This window comes from Mastigoproctus giganteus, chromosome 4 (genome assembly GCF_048544385.1).
Source record: "Mastigoproctus giganteus isolate SK-2022 chromosome 4, ASM4854438v1, whole genome shotgun sequence".
NCBI classification, from domain to species: Eukaryota; Metazoa; Arthropoda; class Arachnida; order Uropygi; family Thelyphonidae; genus Mastigoproctus; species Mastigoproctus giganteus.
In genome coordinates, this window is record NC_143578.1 from 92043873 (window position 1) to 92067734 (window position 23862).

Below are 23862 nucleotides of genomic sequence, written 5' to 3' on the forward strand. Positions count from 1 at the left end.
CATCCTCTTCGCCAACCTCCAGACCCATTGATTACCAAGAGTGACAATATCATTTGTCAAAGCACCATCATCTTCAAATCCGTCAACGTTATGAATAATTAAAGGCCAGATCTCTTTCCAGGTTGACATTAAACGCCTGGTGGAAACATCAATCCAAGAACTTACAATCAGCCTCACACAATCCAGCACGTTGAACTTCGACCTCCAAAAATCTTTGAGGGTGAGAGCATTTTCACTAGAGGCCGTTGCAAATCAACTTGCGAACGTTTTCGTGGCGTAGATTTCCTTGAAGTTTGCAATCACTTGCTGGTTTGGCCGAAGAAGAGGAGTGGTGTTGGGTAGCAAAAATTTGACTTGAACAAAATCAAATTGTATCTGAAGAGATTGAACAAGGTTGGGATCATGGCCTGGCGCATTATCCAGCAGGAGCAGTGCCTTCACAGGAAGCTTATTTTTCTTCGAAATAACTCTTCACTGAAGGACAGAAAACTTCAAGTTCCCATTCATTGAAGACATATCTTGTAACCCATGCCTTCTTGTTACTGCGCCGAAACATTCCCAGCATGCATTCGTCGACCTTTTGTTGTTTAAATACTCTGGGGGTGCTATAGTGATACACAAGCAAAGGCTTCAGCTTAAAATCTCAAGAGGCATTGGCACCCAACAGGAGAGTGAGCCTATCTTTCATAGACTTATGTCTAAGTAAACTAGCCTCATCCTTAGTAATGTACGTTCTCCTGAAGAGGCCGGTTTCGTCAATGTTAAAAACCTGCTGGTGAAGATACCCTCCTGATCAACAAACTCTTGGAATTCAATTTTAAAGGTCTCAGCTGCTTTATTACCAGCACTGGATGCCTCCCCATGCCTTTCAACACTTTTAATATTCGCCCTTTTTTTTTTGAAGCACTCGAACCAGTCTCTGCTGGCTTTAAAGTCTTCAAAGCGCACAGCACTGCCACTGGTTAATGGAGCTTGAAGTTTCAGATCGTCATAGATCTGAATCAATCGTACGAGTGATGTTCCGCGCGCCACACGTTGAACGATTACGTTGTTGAACAATAACAAAGACCCTAATTGGTTGAGAACAAGTACGAGTACTTGTACGAATATTGGTACGAGTGATGTTCCGTGCGCCACGCGTCTGAAAATTTCCACCCACGTATCGTTCCAACTATATCGGAAAGCCATCGGTACCTGCAAATATCATCGGTCCTTGAAATAAAAGATCATATGGATGGCTATGGGTTCCTGAGAATATCGGATGTCGATGTCATCGTAAGTCGAGGCCCTACTGTATATAATACACCCTGGTGTGCATCACTAGTTCCCGCAACAGCTTGCACGCGAAGTTTCAGCTCTAGTTTTCGTAATCTTGGAGCTAGGAAGCAGAAAGATAAACAAGGCCCTATTATTAAAAGAGATTATATTAATTTTCAGTAATTTACCCTGTCGCGTATATCAGCGTTTTTGACTTTTTTTTCTTATATGTGACCCATCCAAACTGTTAAAATAATAATATTAAAAAAAGAAAGAAAAAAAATCTTCCATTCATCACTATTTTAGAAGCTGCAAATGACACAGAAGAATTCAATTCATCGTTTACTTCTCTCGATTTTCCATTAATACGTTATATTTCATTTAATTCAATATCTGATTATAAACAATTTACAAAAAAGTAGTTTATTATTATTACTTCATTTCATTTTATTTTTAAAGCGATCCTTGATCTTTTAGAAATTTATCAAAAATTTCGCCACTCAAGGTTTGAGAAACGTTAATGTATATTTTTTTAGTTTTGAGCTTTAATGAATATATACAACTGAACAGAAGTGGGATCGATACATAACCTCCTTGTATCGCCCCCCTCATTTCTCCTTTGCTTCTGCTGCTTCAGGGAGCGCAAATACTACTACATTTATTTCTGCGCTCATTTCTGTACTGTATTTGCATATAAAGGATATTATTAACAACGTGTTACATAGAGGTAAATAAAATGTGTCACGTTGTCAACGTCTTACCAAGATGTAAATAAAATGTGTCAAGTTATCTATCTAGGCATTTTTTAATGATAAAGCCGACAATAAGATCGACAGCTGATAATACTAGCGGTGTATCGAGTTTAAATAAATAAACGTCGTTATACCAACAACGAATTTGGAAATATATTAATATCTGAAACGCTTACATAACTATTCAGTACAATGGCAAGAGATAAGAAAGAGAAAACAAAACCCAACTAATACAATCTGGTGCGTGACAATAGTCAAAACAAATATCTTTGACACAATTGACATTCACGTATTTTGTAATCGGTAAAAGGAATGGTTTGAAAAACAAAGTACATCAGTTCAATATATCAAAAATAATTTGGTACACTTTATAAAATCCAATATCTTCATTGCTAGAGGAACGGTGGAGTTGACATAAGCAGAACTCAGGGATGAATTCAGAAATACCCCAGTCTTTAAAGACACGACCCACTCTAAGATTTGCCCTTGATTCGTTATTCCTCATTATCCTGTCTTTTTAAGCACTTGGAAAGTCAAAATAGACAAAATCTGCAACCTCTCAGAGAAGCTAAACTAAGGTATTTCACATCCTCTTAAACACTACAGGCGAAGGAAAAACGCTATCGCCCAGTCATACGACTTCCACTAACTACACACCCATCCTCATTATGCTGTTCCACTTTCACTTAGTCACGGTGTTATGCATACATTTCCTTCTTTGCAACTACTTCCTTTTGATCGGAGTATCACACAAAAAGTCAACAGAGGGCACCACAAAAGCGACATAGGTGAGATAAATATAAACTCACTTACACATATATAAAAACCTTCCTCATATAAATATGTAATTTTATGTGACAATGCGTTATGGGTTGAACTAGTTTCTATTTGTATACACTAGTTTCCATTTGCAACGCGCGCACACACGCATAACAGGGATTCGCTTGCTCTTGGTGATTATCACAATACGTCAGCAAAAGCAAAGATAGCAATAGCGTATAAACAGTTTCCGACTTCCCTCAAGGACAGATAGCTCTCATCCGGGAAACAGAGAAGCCGGACACACACTTCACAGCATCGCTGATAATTTACAATAAACGAACTTGTATAACGAAAATCTACTCAATGGCTATTGTGCATAAACTAAAATATGTGGTTTTTCAGTTCACAGTTATAAAATCGCTAAACGCAAAAATTAAATATACGTTTCCTTTTAATTTCAGCAGATGGCCGAAAAAGTTCGTGGGAAAAGATACAATACACAGTAATACGATTCAATCATTAAAAAAAAAAAAAAAAAAAATATATATATATATATCAGTGATAGAAATTAAAAGATATTTAACTATTTATAATAACTAATCAATGCTGTGTTCTGATTGGGTCGTTCCTATAATAGGTTCAATCCTGAACGATCAAACATCAAATGTTTGCTAACATTTCTGAGATCTGATATTCGTGGATGGATCGGTGTTATGTTTTTGCTAGTGGCGGTAATTTCAATATAGAATTAACAGTGCTAAATAAATTTAACCACAATCAGAAATGGAGAAACCAATGTGAAAAACAATTTTATTTCTGAAAACGTAATATGCTTTAACTTATTTAAACAAATTTTCGATTGTCGTACTTAACATCGATCAACGAACATGCAATTGATATATAACCTAAAAGGGTGATTCTCCTGAATTTACGGTACCTAGCACGCCACCGGGGAAGATATCCAAAACAGTCATCATGAGAGAACGAACTATGTGATAAGTTCATTACACCTCATTACTTACGTGCGTCACAAATACAGAAAAACGATGTGCACGTTTCTTCAACGTTGCTGACATCATTGACCAAGTTCCTGACATCCGACGGTGGGTCGGTATTTGACCGAAATCCATGATATCCACCGAAAGTTATTCAGATACCCACAGAGAGAGAGAGACAGCCGGTATGTTATTAGTTTCAATAATGTACTTCATCAGAGGATATGACTGTTCCAAGAACCTGCCTCTTCCGGACGTCCTGCCTGAACAACAAACACAGAATGGTGAAATCGCGACCTGTACACGCAATAATGATATTACAAACGTATCACAAACCAATAAACTAGAAGACTACGAAAGACAGCTGATATCCACTTGCGTCAACATCCTTGGTTTAGTAATTATCAAGTATAACAAACTATAGTCGATGGAAAAGAAGAAGAAGAAAAAAAAAAGACATTTGCTCACGGAAAACGGAACACTTCAAAGTTAAATAAATACCAACACGAAAACAAACTATACAAGATTAAAAAAACAGACAAGAAAAATGGCAAATATTTTATCAATCAGAACAGCAAAGAATAAATATTAATATACCGAGAAGCAAACAAGAACTAACAAAAAATTTAAGTAAAAAAAAAAAAAAAAGAGGCATAAAATAAACTTATTTTAAAATTTAAGCCAACTTTTATTTAAAATTCTGGATGAAGTTGAATACGTTTGTTTTTCATATACGGCAATAAAGAAATCACACATATATTCGAAATCAATTCTTTTATTCAATTTACGTACTTAATACAAAAAGAAACCACGAAAATACTGATAAAAATGACGACGTTTCCTTATTTTAACATAAACAAAAAAAAAAAAACAGTTCTTTAAAATAAAAATAAAAAAAATTAATTTCTATGAAAAATTAAAGCAAAATACAGTTAACCATCTAAAAATTAATAACAAACAGATATTGAAGCGTTGATGATAAACGTAATTTCTCGTAATACGTTTCATATCGGAACGCCTCCATTTTGGATGCTTCAAGTTCATTTTTATTATTATTATTATTATTAAATCCGTTTATTAAAAATAGCAAGTGTTTGCTTTCACCCCTTATACACAGCCGACCGGCTAGAAGGGTGTACAAAATGTAAGAATTGCAATTATATACAATATGAAGGGTGTTGTTGTTGTTGTGATTGGGTTTAAAGACACAAGGGCAACTGAGGCCAAATTGTGTCTATTCATCGTTTAATTGCATGACCCTATCTTTATGATTGTTAAATTATATACTTTTATATAGGCCAATACATTTTAAGTATATTAAAAGTTCTTCAATATTTGCATTGTTTCCTAGAATATGGGATAAATCAGGTGATACATTAAGCCTGGAAACTGATTGAAACGTGTTTGACCGGATGGTTGAATGCAAGGGACAATCAAGCAGAAAATGGCGGACCGTAAGCCGACTGTTACAGGATGAACACTGAGGTGGGATTTCTCCAAGTAGCAAGTATAGATGGGTATGATGCGTATGTCCAATTCTTAGCCTTGCCAACACCACTTCCTCACGTCTGTTTGGTCTGAAGCAGGAGAGCCACAGCTTTGGTTCTTGTTTTATTTGGTAAAGTTTGCTGTTAGTATTCCTCTTCCATATCTGTGACCAGTTGTTGTAACATGCTTTATGAATAACAGGTTTAAAATCAGTGTATGGAACCTGAGGATGTTGTGAGAGAGTGGGTTGAGGATGTTTAGCGGCAAAGTCTGCACTTTCATTTCCCGGAATGCCAGAATGGCCAGGGATCCAGCAAAATGTGATTGACTGATTGGACACACTACAGGAAAATAGTTGAGAATGAATTTCTTTCAATGTAGGATGAGGAGAGGAGAAATTCTTCCTTATGGCATTGATAGCACTGAGGGAATCCGTGTAGATTATTGCGGGTGAGATGCAAAGTTCAATAATCTTACTAAGTGCTAACTTGATGGCATAAAGTTCAGTAGTGAAGACACTGCATGATAAAGGTAGTGTGGCTGAAATTGTACATGTAGGAAAAACAGCTGCAGCACCTACCTTACTATCAGTTTTCGACCCATCGGTATATATTTTACATGCATCGGAGTTATGGGTAGCATGGGCTGAGTGCAACTGTCTCATGTTTTTGGGAGGTATGACATTCTTCCCCCACTGGAGAAAATATGTATCATGTGAGGCACAAACATACGTCCAGGGTGGAACAGGTGCAGTTGTGTTCTGAAAAATATCAGCTAAATCAATATTCCAACTGTGAATAAGATCTCTGATCCTGAGTGAAGCAGGACGATTTTCATGTGGTTTATTCTCATAAAAAGAATCCCACCGAGTGTGATAAAGATACTCCCAACTGGGGTGCGATGGAAGACTCTGGATCTTAGAAGCATAGAAAAGCAATAATGTTTTCCTACGAAGATGTAATGGCGGCTCGTGGGCTTCAACATAAAGACTTTGCATGGGAGAAGTCCTGAATGCGCCCAGAGCAGTCCTCAGGGCACTGTGCTGGATGACATTTAGCCGATCTAATGTGCTTTTCCTAGCTGAGCCATATACGGGAGAACCATAATCTAAGCGTGAACGGATCAGAGATTTGTAGAGGTGAAGTAAGGAGTACCGATCAGCTCCCCATGACATGGATGAGACTGATCGAAGCATGTTTAACTGTTTTAGACAAGTAGTTCGTAGATATGTGATATGTGCTTGGAAGTTAAGCTTACTATCTAATATCAGACCGAGAAATCTGATGCTGTTTACAACTGGTATTGGACAATTGTTTAGCCGTAATTCAGGATGGTGGTGGACAGCACGTTTCTTACAAAAGTGAGTGGTGGTAGACTTTTGTTCAGCTAGTCGATATCCGTTGCGTGACATCCAGGATTCAATTCTGTTAATGGCAAGTTGGAGTTGACGCTCAATGGTGTTCATGCTTTGAGATTGGCAGGAGATTGCTAGGTCATCCGCGTACATATAAGCCTCCACAGTTTTGGGGATGTCTTTAGTTATGCTGTTGACTCGAATTGCAAATAATGTTGCGCTGAGTATAGATCCCTGTGGTACTCCTTCTTCCTGAATATGGGGTGTAGACAGTACGTTCTGATAACGGACCTGAAAAGAGCGGTGGCGCAGGAAATTCTGAATTATCTGAGGGAGATGACCCCTTAGTCCTAGGTGATAAAGGTCCATAATAATACCATGTCGCCAGGTAGTATCAAATGCCTTTTCAATATCTAAATTGACCATGACTAGATGTTGCTTCATGACAAAGGCATTCCGAATATTCGATTCAGCTTTGATAAGTACATCAAGAGTGGATCTGTTCTTACGAAAGCCGCTCTGATGATCTGTTAAAAGGTTCTCTGCTTCTAAGATCCAGGTAAGCCTCGTATGTATCATTCTCTCAAAAATTTTCCCCATGCAGCTTGTGAGAGATATTGGCCTATAATTGTTAACCAAAGAAGGGTCTTTGCCTGGTTTTGGTATGGCAAGTATGTGAGAGTAACGCCACGAAAGTGGGTAATCATTTTCTGAGAAGATTCGATTATAGAAGATCAATAGGGTACGTAAGTCCTCTTCAAGTAAATGTTTTAGCATGATGTAATGTACGTCGTCTGGGCCGACAGCACTATTTGAAGATTTATTTAAGGATTCTTTGAGTTCTGTTATATTAAATGGTTGATTGTATGGAAGTGAGAGCCGTGTGGAAAAGTTAATTTTGCGGCGTTCTGCATCTGCCTTGATGCGCTGAAAGGAGATGGAGTAGGAAGCAGAAGCAGATATTGAAGAAAATGATTCTGCTAGCGCATTGGCGATTTCCTTAGGTGCCGAGAGATCTTTTCCATTCCAACAGAGTATTGGAGAGGGTGGTCGAGTGAATTTTCCATTTAGCGCTTTAATTCTTCTCCAAATGAATCGTGGGTCAGTGTCTTTGGTGATAGTTGAGGCAAATGAGATCCAGGAGTCACGCTTGGCTTTTCTCCTAATCTGCCTTGCTTTGGCTTTAAGTCTTTTGTATTCTATCAGATTACTGGTTGTAGGAAACTTACGGAATTTGTTCCAAGCACGGTTTTTCTCACGCTTGGCATTAGAACAATCTGTGTTCCACCAGTTGTTATGGTGGGAGCACTTGTGGGGTCGTGACTTCGGAATTGAATTTTTTGCTGCATTTAGTATCTGATTGGTAATGTAGTTAGTTACGTCTTCAATTGGATGTTGCTGAACATAACTCCTGTCTAACTGGACCTGGGTACAGTAGCTCTCCCAGTTTGCCTTCTTGAACTTCCAGGTGGATCGGTGTTCTAGATTTGCAGTTACTCGTGTTTGTAATGAGCAAAGGATTGGGAAGTGATCACTGTTTAGAGGATAGTTTAGCACTGACCATGTCATACTTGGGAAAATTGCTGGTGAGCAGATTGACAAGTCTATTGCAGAAGTAGATCCTGTAGATAGGTGAATATAAGTGGGAGATCCAGAATTTAGTATAGTTAGGTTGTTATTATTCATGAATGTTTCTATTAATTTGCCTCTTGTGTCAATCGCAGGCGACCCCCATAATGGATGGTGGCCATTGAAATCACCAAAAAGGCAGATTGGAGATGGTAGTTGCATAACCAAATTATCAAGTTCTGTATTTGACAATGGGTGAGAAGGGGATATATATATAGAAGTTAGAGTAATTGATATACCGATTGAAATACGTGCTGCCACAGCTTCTAGACTAGTTTGTAATTGAATTTGCCTGGACGGTATGTTTGATTTTATAAGCACAGCTACTCCTCCGCGAGCAGGAGACTCCGAAATCCTGTCTTTTCTATATATTGTATAGTTTGTAAATTTTGGTGAAGCTTGAGATGATAAGAAAGTTTCTTGTAGACATACTCCTATCGGATTATATTTAATCAGTAAATCTTTTATGTCGTCAGAATTGCTTCTTAGTCCTCTGCAGTTCCACTGTATGATATTAGACATTATTTGATTTTAGTTGTGCTCGATTGGTCTGACTGTTTTTTAGAAGTGGAGCATTTCGGTCTGTCTTGTTTTATTTTATCTTTTTTCGGAAAATAGGGGCGTACTGAATCCATGGTGTCATTTGCATGGAGTTCCAAAATGGGTTCCCCATTATCTAAACGCTCATCTACTTCCATACTGTTGGTAGGAGTTTCCATTTGTTTTGAACCTGTGTCAGATTTCCTTTGCTCTGTGTCATATGGGACCGATGGAGTATCACTAGAGATACTGATTGGGGTATTTGTAGCTTCGCTAGTTTTATTTTGAGGATTTTCTTTTTTTGAATTTGAAAGGGTAGATTTAAGCCAATTAGCCATTGAGGTATTAGGCGGGATTGATACATCTGTTTGTGCTCCAGTAGATACATAGTTTCTAGTGCGAACAGCGTAGGATCGACTGCTAGGCATGTTCAACATTACTTGCCTACGTGCTTCAGGAAACGTAACTTTATTTTCTACTTTATATTTTTGAATTTTTTTCCCTGTAATCCATAATTCGCAAGATTTGGAAAAGGCAGGGTGACTTCCCTTGCAGTTTGGACACGCAGGGGTTGCCACTGAGCAATCAGCTTGAGTATGGTCTTTAGATCCGCATATGGGACAGATGGAGTCACCTCTACATGCCTGCTGTGAATGACCATATTTCTGGCATTTGAAGCAACGAACGGGATTCGGAATATATGGTCTAATACGGCAATTCAAATAGCCAGCTTTGATTGAGGATGGTAAGTCTGGAGTACTGAATGTTAAAATGATGGTTCTAGTTGGAGTTAGATTCCCATCTTTTTTAGTCATGATTCTTTTTACACTTGTTACCTTTTGACTACTAAGTTCTTGGAGTAGTTCTTCTTCGGAGACTGAAGTTAGGTCCCACTCACTGATCACACCTCTTGATGAATTTAAGGTTCTGTGGGGAGTAACGGATACTGTTAGCCCCCCAAAAGACGTTGTATTTAACAGCCGCTCAGAATGTTTTGAGGTGGCTGTTTCGATCAGGAGGTCTCCGGATTGTAGTCGCTTCACCATTTTTGGTGACCCTGCAATAGACTCTAAACACTTCTGTATCAAGAATGGTGATAACTTGCCTACAGGTTGGGCAGATAACGAATGTACCACCAAGAAATTCGGTATCTCATTTGGACATTTTGCTTCTGTTCGAAGCCTTTTTGGGTGAACAGAGTCATGGTCAATATCGGGAGTCTCTTGTCTTGAGCTCAATGGCTCTAAAGGGGGATAATTATTTTTATCCATGTTAGCTCCTTTTGGCCCTGGGGGTTTACCTTTACCACCCAGGTTACCGGCCCCGCCACGGGGAGGCAGGAGCAGTGCCGCTTGTGGCCAAGCGTATAGGTTAATATAGTTAGTAGGAGTACTAAATTAAAGAAAAAGGTTCTTTCCTTCTTCTGGGCTCACCTCTTAGTACTTTTAAGAAAATGAAGCTACTTAACGAAAAGGTTTAATAAGTAAGGGAGAAAGCAAAATAGAACCTAGTCGCTTACCAAAAAACGCTCTTTAAACGCACGAGAATCGCTTGGCCACGGAAACGCTTGGCACCCGGGGCCTATGAAGGGTGTACAAAAGCAAAAATTACAATTATTTACAGTATTTACAATATAAGAAGAGTGTACAAAAATGCACGAATACAATTATTTACATTTACACAAGTGCGTATATTTACAATATTGTTTACAAATTCACTCATTGTCAAGATTATAGTTGAAGTAAGCTGTGCGCTTCTGAGATGCTCTTCACTCTGTACTGCTTGCTTTCGGAGTATTTCGCAGGGTCTATTGTCAATGAATTGAAAAGGTTCACTGTGTTATTTGGGAAGAAATTCATCAGCCAGCACAGGTTGCACAGTATAGAATGCAACGGTAGGTAGGGACTGTCATTACTGCGTCCAGCACGTGGAGTAGAGATAAGTCCTCGAAGACTGGGGGCGTCAATCACACCGGTAAGCATCTGAGAAAGAAGAAGAATATTCCTGGATGCAATGTGAACTCTCCAGGGAGTAATATTTAAGTTGGTATATAAAACAGCCCTGGAGATGGTGAAAGCATTGCCCGTGACCCTGTTCATCCATCGCATTACCCAGTACTCGACTGCGAGGAATCTATTTATATACGACGTCGGGGCAGAAGACCAGATTGGTGATGCATACAGTGCGATAGGTTGTAGGCACCGCTGGACGTATCCACCGACTACATCGACGTGTAGTAACCCCGTCAGCTCTTGTCGAATTGCCCACATCGCCGAGAAAGTCTTAGTTTTCATGGTCGAGAAATGGTTCTGAAAAGTGAGGCCCCCGTCCCAAGTCAAGCCGAGGTCGGTGTGAGACTTCACTTTCCTTATCTGCACTCCGTTGTGATAGGCTGTGATGTCATTTTTTATTCTCTTTTTTTTGTAAAGGTAAGTTGAACTGATTTTGATGCATTTATTTCCAGAAGATATGCTACAAGGCTGTCGATCAGGACGGAGACTCGCTGATTAGTCAGGCGAGTTTGTTCAGCTTCTTTAGACGTTATGTATAATTTGAGGTCGTCTGCATACGATGAGAAATCAGTGTACCTTGCGAGGAAGAGTTCAAGGGCAGCGGCGAACGGTACACAGGATAGGACACCTCCCTGTGGTACGCCTCTCGTTATAATGCACTCCTGTTGGAAGGATTTATAGCTGATGATGAGTTGTCTTGGTGTAAGGATGCGGTTGATGGTTTTTAGCAGGCTTCCAGTAATGCCAAAGTACTTTTCCAGAATGTAGATAAGAGCGGGAATTGAGAGCTTATCATAAGCAGATGAAATATCCAGGAAGCTGAGATTTACTGTTGAGAGCGGTTTGAATTTTAAATAGGGTATCCAGTAGGTTTGTATATGTAGATCTTTTGGGGATCACGGTATGCAGATGTTTCGGTCTATGAGAGAAGCATTGGTCGATCAGTGCTGATAAGATAGCTTTCTCAAACACTTTTAATAGAGAGCATTTGATAAGCTGTCATTTGAAGTAGTAGTAGAATAATAAAGTGGGATGTAAAAAATAGAGTTGAGGAACAGGAAACGTTTTCGTTTTCCAACGGTGTGGCTGCATCACCGTATATCAAGCCGTTCAGAAACGATGCCATTATATATCGTATAAATACCATTATATATATATATATATATATATATATATATGCACTGGTGTTCAAAGAAAGTGCATCACCTTTAAAATTGTAATTGTCGTCCAAATAATGTAAGTATATGGCAGTATTTCTTACAGATTGCATCAGAAAAGATTGACACGCATAGGTGATGACGTAATATTTCATCAGCTGTTACTTTCAACTATATAAGCACGCTCTGCAAGAGTTGCAGGCATTCCTTACTTGTGTCAGGATGGCGAGTTACGTGTAGTTGACGCCACGAAGGAAGAGTGCTATTGTTGCTTTACGTGAGGAAGGTGTTCTTCCCGTCATACTGCTTATAGAGTGTCTTGTAATCAGTCGACAGTGAGTAGATTTCTTTCCAAACTCAAGAATACTGGTTCTGTTGATAGGAAAAAGGAACCGGACGCCGCAAACAAGTCTCTACGCCAAAACAGAACCGACCGCGTTTTGAAGCGCTTATGCCTTAAAAACCGTAAAGCTTCTTCGTCTGAGCTGAAAACAGAATGGGAAGAACATACAGGAGTGGTAGCAAGTGCAGTAACAGTCAGAAGACGCCTCGTCAAAAATGGACTTGTAGCCTGTCGTCCTAAGGAGAAACCCCTCCTCACACAAAAAATTAAAAAAGGCCCGGTTAATTTGGTATAAGGAGCATGTAAAATGGACCCCCGAGCAGTGGAAGTCAATTATTTTCTCGGATGAGATGAAATTCAACCTGCATGGCTCTGATGGGAGACAAACGATTCAACGTAGACGTGGTGAAGAATACCATCCAGATTATATGGTGTCAACAGTGAAATTCCCTACCAGACAAACGATACGGGGATGCATTTCGTATCGCGGATAGGTCACCTGCAGTTTATAAATTTCCGTAAATGCCAGTGGATACCTGGCTATATTGGAAGGCAAATTGCCGCCGACCATTAGAGACCATTTCAACCTGCCAAGTAACTGCATCTTTCAGGACGACTCTGCTCCTTGTCATCGGGCGAAAAGTGTAAGTAGGCACTTCTGTAGTTACTTTAGCTTCATTTCTGCATTAGTGGTTCGACAGTAATGTCTGCTAACATTTGTTATAGGTGGAAAAAAATGGTTGGAAGAACAGTCCATTACAACTGTTATCTGGCCAGGAAACAGCCCGGACCTGAATCCTATAGAGAACTGTTGGCATCATGTGGAATGTGCAGTCGCCAGAAAGAAACCAAAGACTCTTCGTGAACTTCAGGAAGCATAATTCGTGTTTGGAATCACGAACTATCAGTTGATTATCTTCAGAAATTGATCTTTTCAATAACTCGACGGTATGCTGCTGTCATCAGGGCCAGAGGCGGTTCATCTAAATATCAGTTTGCACCTGGTGAACTTTTCATTTTGTTTTCCATTTGAAAATCTGAGGGCTTCTGATAACATTTCAGCCATAATTGTCGTGTTTACCAAAACTGTTGCATAAAGGTTGCAAATATTCATTTTGGAATATTTTGAGAGCATCTGTAAAATATTACTTAGCTTTGCCTTAACTATTAATAAATATCTTTTGTTTATATTTCTATTTGTGATGCTAGTCATTAATGTAACATAACATCGCGAAAAAGGGTTAGAAATGTGAAATTCATAGGTGATGCACTTTCTTTGAACACCAGTGTATATTGGTATAATCGAAAGCCTCACTAGATGCATGTAAGGTAAATGTTGTTTGCACATTAAATTTCATGTCGCTTGTCTTTTTTGTTTTTCAAATCCAAATGGGTAAGAAAACTGAAAGCAAGCACAACTTAAATATACTGTAAATTTATTCCTGATTTTTTTTTTTTTTTTTTTAACCAAGAAAAAAAAAAAATTGGTGCAAAAGCGGTGTTATTATTATTATTATTATTATTATTATTAACAGCTACAAAACAGCAAACAACGTGCCTGAGGGTGCAGCTACAAAGAATTATTACATAGCTTCAAAAAGCTTGGAGTATACATTTCCCAAAGTAAAGAAAAAAGTATATGTACAGATAAAATAAACTAAATAAATAAAAGGACTCATCCGTCCTATTTAAGTGAACAGGCAGAGCACTGGTATTTCTTCACACACAATCAGAGTCTTAGAACTTAAAAGAAGAGTCTATTTTAAGTCAGGTACCGGATGAGGTTAGCAATTTCAGTTGCCTCTTGAAGTGTCCGGGGGTACCAAATATCTCAATATTTGCTTTGTTCATTGATCTTGCAGTCCTGTTGTAGAAGTTGTAGTATCCATAATTTGTTCTCGCATAGGATGGTTTCAGCAGTGGATGGTTTCTTAGCGCTCTTGTCGGAGCGTTGAAATTTATTTGTGAGACGAGATGAGGGCAATTCAGGGTACCATTTAATAGTTGGTTAAGAAGGAGTAAATCGGCTTTATCTCTTCTTTTTTCCAGCGTTTCGAGTCCAAAGAATACACACCACTCTTGGTAGGATTTCTCATAGTATTCAAGGCCACTTTTAAAGCAAACGTACTGGATTGCTCTCTTTTGAATATTTTCAATTTTTAATTTTTGGTACGCAACATGTGGGGACCAGACCTGTGAGGCAAATTCTAGGGCTGGCCTAACATAGATTTTGTAAAGAAAGATGAAAAGTGCCAACTGATTGAAGTCTCGGTAATTCTTTTCAGGAAACCTAGTTTTTTGCTAGCTGCCTTTACAATGTTAGAGACATGGACATCAAAGGAAAATGATTCTTTAATAAAGATACCTAAATTTTTGGCTGTACTAACTTTTTTGATTGCCTTGTTGTTGATACAATAAGAAAAATTAAGTTTGTTTTTCTTGTGTGCATTAGCAAAGCTCATCAGCTCACACTTGTTTTCATTGACTGCCATTTTGTTCTCCTTCAGCCACTGAATAACTCGTTGAAGAGCTTCGTTTAGGATGATGCAGTCATTGGTACTGCGAATTGCTTTATAGATTTTTATGTCGTCTGCAAATACGTTGATTTTGATTTGGTAGGCTCCAAGGGTGCTTGGCAGGTCGTTGATGTAGATAAGAAATAATAGCGGGCCTAAGGATGAACCCTGTGGGACACCAATTTCAGGACTGAAAGGATATGAGGTTTTACCTTTAAATGTCACGGACATTTCTCTACCTTCCAAGTAGTTTTCAATCCAGTTTAGTGCTTGTCCTCTGAGACCATAGTGATGCAGTTTGTTGATTAGTCTCTGATGGACTACCTTGTCGAAGGCATTGCTTAAGTCAAGGAAGATGGAGTCGACTTGTTTTCCTTCGTCAAGCGCCTGGGATATGTTCGAAACAAACGAGATCATATCTGTGCAGGTGGAACGACCCTTGATAAATCCGTGAGAGTAATCTGACAAATTAAGTTTCATAAAGTTAAATAGCTGCTTCATTACAATGGATTCAATTATCTTTGAGAGTGTATTCAATTGACAAACTGGTCTGTAATTGTTGGGTGAGGATGGGTCTCCTTTTTTGTAAAGAGGGGTAACAATGGCCTTTTTCAGTTGAACTGGATAGATTCCACTCTCAAATACCAATTTTATTAAGTGAAGTAATGGCTTTATAAGTGTAGTTCCACATTTTTTCCATAAGACAGTAGGGATACCGTCCGGGGCCTCGTGTGAGATCCTTTTTCATACTGTGGATTGTACTCAATAATTCTGCTTGGTTTATTTCAAATACTGTTAGGGTATCAATGTAGTTGAGAGGAAAATTTTCGTTACCTTCCATCCCGTCATCTGCTGTATCTGTTTTGTAAATTTCTTCAAAGCTGCTAGCAAGGTAGTCTGCCTCAGACAAAGATGACAATTCACTGGGAATATCTTAGCGTGTTTACAGCCGCATTTTGATTTTTTGCTTTGAAATAGCTGAATATAGGCTTCATATCTTTTGCCTCGAAGACTCTTCTTTCGACAAAACACAGGTATTTGTTGTAGTCCTGTTTTAATGTCGTTTTAACCTGTCTTCTTAAGGAGGAATATTTATTGTAAAGGCATATTTCTTTATTTGTCTTAAACCTACTATGCATTTTTCGTTTTTTTGCCAGTAGGGATTTTAGTTCCTTAGAGAACCAGTGTGGGTAATTTTTATCAGGAACACTATAGCATGGAACAAGATTGTTTGTTACTTCATTAATGATTTGGTAAAAGCAGTCCAGTGCTTCTTGAGGATCATTGATTTTTAATAGTAATTCCCAATTACAGTTTTTAAATGCATAATTCATATCAGGCCATTTCACTTTATTGAAATTGAGCTTCTGTTTTTGTTCTAAATCCGTATTTTTAACTGATCTCTTCTTGATGGAAAAAGCCACAGGAATGTGATCTGATTTGAAAAGATTAGTTGGCTTAAAGACCACCAAAGGAAAGTTGGTGAAGACTAAATCCAAGTAGTTTTCATTTCTAGTTGGAAATTCACAGATCTGATTCAAATTTAGAGAGATGAAAATTTTTTTAAATCTACCCTTAAGTGTCCAGACATTAGTTGGATTGGCATTACATCCATTATAGGCATGTGGCATATTAAAGTCCCCTAAAACAATTAAATGGTCTATTCCCAGATGTTGATCAAGAATTTGGTCGATAGTGATCTCAAATTCCGTCATAAGAGTGTTATCTACAGGTGGTGGAAGGTAGACAAGCATAACATAGCAGATATAAGAGCCACTGCCCAGTTGGAGAAAAATTCCTTCAATGTTAGCCAAGACTTTGATTTTTGAGATAGGAATCTCTTTTTGGCAGACGATTATGAGTCCGCCACCTCTCTTATCCAGTCTATCCCTACGAATAACAACAAAGCCCGGTGGGACCAATTCACTGTCCTTAACATCCTGAGTGAGCCATGTTTCCACTAAAAAGTAGATGTCGTAGTCTTCTTGTAATATAAGGGAATAGGTGTCTTTATAGTTGCTATTGTTTAGACATTGCACGTTTTGATAGTAACATAGCAAATCATCTTGTAAATTATTCTTATTTTGCCGAACTGGAATCCTATTTTCCTGTATTTTCTTGATTGTCTGTAGTTGCTATTTATTTCCGTTTTCAATATTCGTAGGTGAGGATGGGTTTGTTGATTTTGTCCTTGTACTTACATTCTTGAGGAAAGGCAGTATCAGTGTTCCTTCGGTCCAGTTGTTAGTGTCCAGAATTCTTGCTTCGTTGTCCTCACTATATGAAACTTTAAAGGATGAGTACTCCTGTGGAAACCTTGCTTTCAGTTTGGTTACCTGAACATTTGACTTACAAAAGCTGTTAACGTATTCTTGTAATTCTCTTTCAGTTGTGTCCGGGGCCAACCTTGAAACAAATATAGCCTTGAGCTTTGGAATAACTTGAAGCTTTTTGTTTTTTGAAGCCCCGATTAGTAGCTGAGGATTCGGATTCCGGTTTTTTTTTCTGCTAGAGTAAATTCTTTCAATTTTGTCTGTGTTATCCGCTTCCTCCTTGTCGCCGCCATTTTCCATATCCCTTTTTAATATTTGGGCATAAGTATGCTTTGTCTGTGCCTTGGCTGTATACGTTTCTTTCGTGTCGGTGTGTGCATCAATCTTTTTTTCAATCTTTTTTTTTTTTTTTTTCTTTTTTTTTTTTGCACTTTCTGGTTATTATTTTCTGTCATTAGAAATATATCTCAACCTACCTGCCTGTGCTAACCTAGAAAGAACTTTAATGCTACTATGCACCTGTTCCAGTGGCTCAAAATTTTTTTACACTTCTGGTTGGGCAGCAGTGGCAAAGAGCGAGGCACCAACAATAAGTGTAGTTACTACATACACTCAGTAATCAATGAACTGTGACCCTCTCCAATCACAATAAACTATACCCATAGCACGCAGTATAAAAAGCCGAACAGCTTCGTACGCTAGAGCAGTGGTAAAAATCACTCCGTAGTAAAGATACTACGGAGTTTCAAAAGGGCATGAATATAGAAGCTCGTGCGATGGGTGCTTCCAAATCGGAAACGGCACGTCTTGTCGGCTACTCACGGGTCAAAGCACCTCCCGCCAACAGAACTGCAAAGAATTACACAAAATGGATGTTCGTGGTGAGCGCGCTGCACTGACTCAACAGCAAGATCACAGTGCGACAGTTGACATCTCGCATTGTCCCACCGCACGCTCAGAAGTATGTATGTATGTATGTATGTATATAAGTCATAGGTTTGGCGGCACCAGGAACGTTTGCTTAACTCCGCCGTTTAAATCTGTAGCTTTCATACAGGACACTTGTGAATTTATAATTTAGAAGAGGCAAAACCAAAAAAGACTCCAGAGCAACCCATCCCGTCTGCGCGGAGGGAGGCCTCAGCAACAGCCCTATTGGTCCTCAGAAGAAGAAGACCGATAATCCACCCCCTAAGCGGAAACCCAAACCCAGGGAGGCGAAGATCCTGTACTCATGAGAAGAGAGAGAGAGAGCGAGAGAGAGAGAGAGAGGAGAGGGGAAAAAAAAAAAAAAAAAAAAAGCGGAAGGTCAAAATACAAGTTTATATGACTCAAACAGAGCAAAGAAATGTGGACAAACGTAACGAAATCATTCAATAACAGTTAAGGTAAACTAAAACTAAACTAATATGGTCACATCAGAAAATAAAACATATTTACACTCACCAAAAAGCATAACACTAGAATTGAAACTAAGCTGATATGGTTACATCAATATATAGTACGTATTTACATTCGGCATATAATACAAACAGTGCAGGGGTGGAAAAAAAAATCAGATGGAAGAAGTTGGTGTTTGTCCAATATATCGGCGTCTTTCAAAAACAAGAGAAGCAAAGTTCTGGAAGGTGGAGTAAATTTCTTTGTTTTCCACACGATGATATTCCAATTCGGGGCGAAAATCTGTAACACAATTTTTTAAAGGGACTTCTCAAGTCCTCATAAAGGTTAGCATAATGAAGTCCGAATGTATACAATCTATCGTTTAGGGTTCCGTGTCCAGTGATGAGATATGACTAGAAAGTCAGATGTTTGTTATTTGGAGCATTAGCAACTAAGGCCATATTGCTCCAGGATATGCGGTGGTCATTCCCTGACCTTTCCGCATCCTCCGTATTTAGCGGTGACAGGTTCGAACCCCGGTCTATTCAAGAAGCGTGTGCTATGCACTGCTGCTCCTTCCCACCTGGCTACGGAGGCGCCGATGAGATATGACATCTGCAGGGATATAGAGAAACATTTTCTTCTTCCTTTATCCATTAAGTTACCTCTGGGAAAAACTTTCTAGTAACCTGCCTTGTCAGCGACGTGTCCTATTGCGTCTGCCATATGTTAACAAGTTCGTTCTTATGATTCGCGATGTTTTTATACTAACCCTTGATGTTGTGATTATTCAATTTGATTCCAGTGAAAAAACAAAGTCAATCCTTCTAAAAGGAAAGCTCCAAATCCGACGGCCACCAGTGATGAAAATTAACAACACCTCGATCCGTCTCTACACAGAAATCAAGTATCTGGACCTGTATCTAGACGCCAACTTATCCTTCCACCCCCACTTAAAATACCTGTCAGCTAAAATCCGAAAATACACAGCAATGATAAGGCGGATTAGTAGAGCGGATTGGGGCTTAAAGAATAAAACTCTATCATTAATATATAAGGCGATTGTTGTTGTTATTTGGTTTTTAGGAGCATTAGTAACTAAGGCCATATTGCTCCGGGGATATGCGGTGGTCATTCCCTGACCTTTCCGCATCCTCCGTATTTGGTGGTCACGGGCTCGAATCCCGGTCTAATCAAGAAGCGTGTGCTACGCACTGCTGCTCCTGCCCACCTGGCTACGGAGGCGCCAATATATAAGGCAGTATATGTCCCGATTGTGTACTATGGAGCCTCCATCTTGTGTGAAAAGGCAATCCTGGAAAGGAACAAACGCAAGCTTGATTCCATTCAAAGATTTATGTTACTATCGGTTACCAGGGCGTGCTGTACTGTCAGCACTCCTGCATTACAAGTCATTGCAGGATACTTACCTCTCTATCTGGAAGTTGTCAAGAAGGGTCTCTTCCAGCACCTGAAGAAGGGAATCCCAACGCAATTGTTAAATCTGCAGTTCAATCATGCAAATGACCCTAAGAAGGAAAGAAGAAAAATTGCAGACCATCTACAGAACCTATGGCAAGAAACATGGGACACAACGCCGAAAGGAGCAATCACCAAAAGGTTTATTCCCTCAATAAGTCGGACTTACCCAAAGCCTCCTCCCTGGTACTCGCCTGGATTGCAAGTCACCTTCCTGCTTACAGGCCATGGACCGTTCCAGCCAAAATTAACAGCCATGGGAATTGAAAATAACCCATACTGCCACTGTGGTGAAGAGGAGTCCTGGGAACACCTTATGTACGAGTGTCTCACTTACGACAACGCCAGACTTCAACTCCTCACAGAGATTCAAGGAAATCCCCGCAATCAGGAGCCAACTTATTTCAAGAAGAGGCCACATACCTAGCTTTAACACGCTACGCCCAGGCTGTTTTCAATTCTAGAAGAACAAGACTTGCAGAACTCGGGGAAGAACAGAAGAACAGAATGAAAAAAAATAGATGTTTGTAGTAACGCCAGAAGGTCTGTGATGCTGTAAGACGTGTAAGAGGGAACTGTGATTGTGTACTGGCATTGTACTCAGTGCCACAATGGTATTTTGCATCGAAATTGTAATTGAAAAATAAAATGGCGTTTTGCTCCAGTATTGTATTTGCAAATGCCATTTTGTTCCAGTATTGTATTGGCATTTTGCTTTGGTATTACCGTACTTCAAAGAAATAAACTAAGGCTTTTAAGGTAGAGATTTGTTTAAACTACCAAACTTCCATTCTCCAGCCCAAGGATTTGGGTCATTTCGGTGCATGGAAGGCTTACTACCTACGCTGCACTTTTTTAGGCAGTTAGTTGGATGAACACCGATGGACAAAATGAACATAATGAAAGCCATGAATAATGTTGAATCTTGGCAAGAAATTAGACCTAACTAAAGAGCCAGTGTTTAATGGAGCCTGTGGTCAGATGTCACAAAATTACTTCATCGTATCTTAGCAGAATACATCAGCAGTCATCAATGACGTTAGTGTCAGATTTGAAGATATAAACGTGGAGGTTACAGAGGAGCTCATATAGTCTTGCAGGAAACCACTCACAAAAAGAGAGCTGCACAAGTTGGATCATGGTTACATGCAGGATACTGACAGGACAGGAAGGCATACTCGCAGGGATTACAAGCAGAAGACTGACAGGGCAGGAAGGGATACCTGGGAAGGGCGATGTTGCTTTCCATAGCATCTGGTAGGGGAATGCCTTTAACCTTCAAGCCCGAGATCATCCAAATCAAACACAATCGCTCCCAAAGAATTCCTAGAAATCTGGGCCATCCAACATAGCCCAAGCTTCAAAATCAATTGAAACACTGGCAGATTTCCTGTCTCCCCCCTCAAATTGCTCTTTTCTACAACCTAAGATGTGTGGACATGTGTGTGTTTTTGTAAAGGGCGGCACCTAGAACATCTGTTCAACTCCGCTTCGTATCTCTGTGAAGAACAGTATCACTACAAATGGGCCAGATATGTGTGTGACGTAGGTTTGTGTGTATTATGTGTGTGTTCTGTTGTTGTGTCTGGCCACTTGGCTACCCAGAAGCATCAATCACCTGGAGAGATGATTCTGGGTACTCGTCCACACCACGGGAAGGTGGACCAGCCCCAGTAATGCACGTACTGTCTCAAAAGAGACTCTGACCCACATGATGTTGCCAGCAGGTAGGTCAGTATCCTCTGTGGGCCCGTTCCAGAGGGGCAGACAAAAAAAAAAAAAAAAACTCACCCTTGGTGTAGGTAATGGGAAAAAAAATAAAAATAAAAATAAATTTAAAAAAAATAAAAATAAATTAAAAAACCCACCCGTGGTGCAGGTTATGGGGGAAAAAATAAATAAAATAATAAAAAATAAATAAATAAAATAAAATAATAATAAATGAATAGATAAATAAAAATAAATAAAAAATTTAAAAAAAATAATAAATAAATAAAATAAAATAAATTTGGAGGGGAAAAAAAAAAAAAAAAATATATATATATACACCTAAGATGCAAGCCAAAGCGATACCTCAGAACCCGATAACCGCAGCCTTCCCGTTCCTCTCCTCTTCTCCCCTACCCCCGCGGTAGTACAGTTGTAAGAATGTTCTCGTGAAAGGGCAGTTCCACCGCCCTTTCACGAAGGTCCCAGCGTACAAAAAGCAGACTCAAGCAGGACTTGGACTCGTCAGCAGCGCAACGCCATACTGATAAGGTCCATCAAAAGCATCGGTAATGTCAAGTACATACTTGATGCTCAGTGGCATAGCTGGAATTTTTGAATCCCTTTGCAAAAACTATTGACAGGATTCCTCTATTTTTATTAATATGAAACACCAATATCTTGATTGTAAAAATATTATTCATAATGTATATTTTAAGCATATATTTTTATAAGTTTTATAATACTTATAAAAATAAATTTATCGGAAAAAACCCTGGAATCCTTTCTCCCGTGGGCCCTTCAACGGTGATAACTACGCCTCCGTTGACGATTAAAAATAAGATATTTTATTATCGAGCGTTCTGTTTCGTGAAAATTTCGAGTCTGCCATTTCAACTCCTGCTGCCAAGACATACAATAACCAATCAATCACTCTAAGCTTCCTATCACTGCAGGTACATGGAACCATAATCCCATTAGACAGAGCTTTCTATAAAGTCCGAGATACAACATTGTGCAACTAATCACTTTGCAGTCTGCCAGTGTCGCCATATCAGTTTGTTTTTGTATGATGCTCCGTTTCTTGCTTTTCTTCTCTAGTTTAAAACTCTTTCAAATCCGTTGCTGAAGGCTATGACGCATTGGCTGCAATGTACAGTTATTTCTCCTTCCCTGAACTGTACCCCCACTATCTTTGTTATCACTTTTTTAAACTTATTTTATTAATTGTTCTCCCAACAAGCACTACATTTAATGCTGTGCTGGTTTTCGGCCTGCCCTTCTTGTGTAAAAAAAAATATTTTCAGAAGCGGCATCCACGTACATTACATTTAATTTATACGTCCGCAGAGAGTGTTTTATCTTTCAAGACATTCTGTTTTATGTTTGTTACATGCATGTGTAAGAAATACCCTTCAATTCTATTTTCTGAAATAGAATTGAAATAGAATAGAATTGAATAGAAATAGAATTTTAATAAACCCAGTTCCTTACTGGGTTTATTAAAAGTTTTTGGAAGACGGGCCTCATGGCAACTGATCAAAAAACGTGGTCTGTGCAAGACCTCTTCAGAATTGTTGGCGCGTTACGAAGCAGTCTGGAAAACTTTTTAGCAACATTCGTAAACATGAATGAGACATGGATCTACCACTATCATTCTGAGTCAAAGCAGCAATCCAAAGTCCAAACAATGGAAATATTCGAATTCATGGTTCCAAAGAAGATAAGAAAAGTTCTATCGGTTAGAAAGGTGATGGCGGCAATCTTTTGAGATTCAAAAAGAATAATAACGGTGCACTATTATACATTGTACACACTATGTTAACCTATTATGTGAATTAAGATGTTATCAGATCTAAAAGAAAAGGAATGCTGACAAAAGGTGTCTTGTTTCACCAGTGCTACGGTTCGCATAGAAACAATCAAAAAGACGAGTCGCATTAACCTGAGTACGAATTGCTGCCACACCCACCTTTATTTAAGCAGATCTAGACCGTCAAGCTTCTTTTTGTTTCTCAAACTGAAATTTCACTGGGTGGGCTGGACAAGAATTAAAACTAAAATGAGGTTAGCCATAAACACTTTTTTTTCCCTGTCCCTGAGGAATCGTTTTATAATAGTGGGATAAAGGCATTGATGCATCATTGAAACAAGCGGGTTCAGTTCAGAGAAATCGATATTGAAAAATAGTATACAACCAGTGTGTCAATCGCTC

The 23862-nt window shown here is 39.0% G+C and overlaps 1 protein-coding gene across 5 annotated transcripts in view; it reads right to left on the reverse strand.

The window, feature by feature from the left end:
• The window catches only part of LOC150086911 (uncharacterized), a 320086-nt gene that overhangs the window by 276003 nt on the left and 20221 nt on the right, over nucleotides 1-23862 (reverse strand). For 3 of the 5 annotated variants that reach the window (XM_090372803.1, XM_090372799.1, XM_090372800.1), the window contains exon 1: nucleotides 3794-3923. The exons of the other annotated variants lie outside the window; for them this stretch is intronic. In XM_090372803.1, coding sequence (XP_090228929.1) covers nucleotides 3794-3901 — 108 coding nt within the window. In that variant the 5' untranslated portion in view covers nucleotides 3902-3923. Of the gene's footprint in view, nucleotides 1-3793; nucleotides 3924-23862 lie in introns of those variants that run through there. 5 annotated transcript variants of the gene reach the window in all.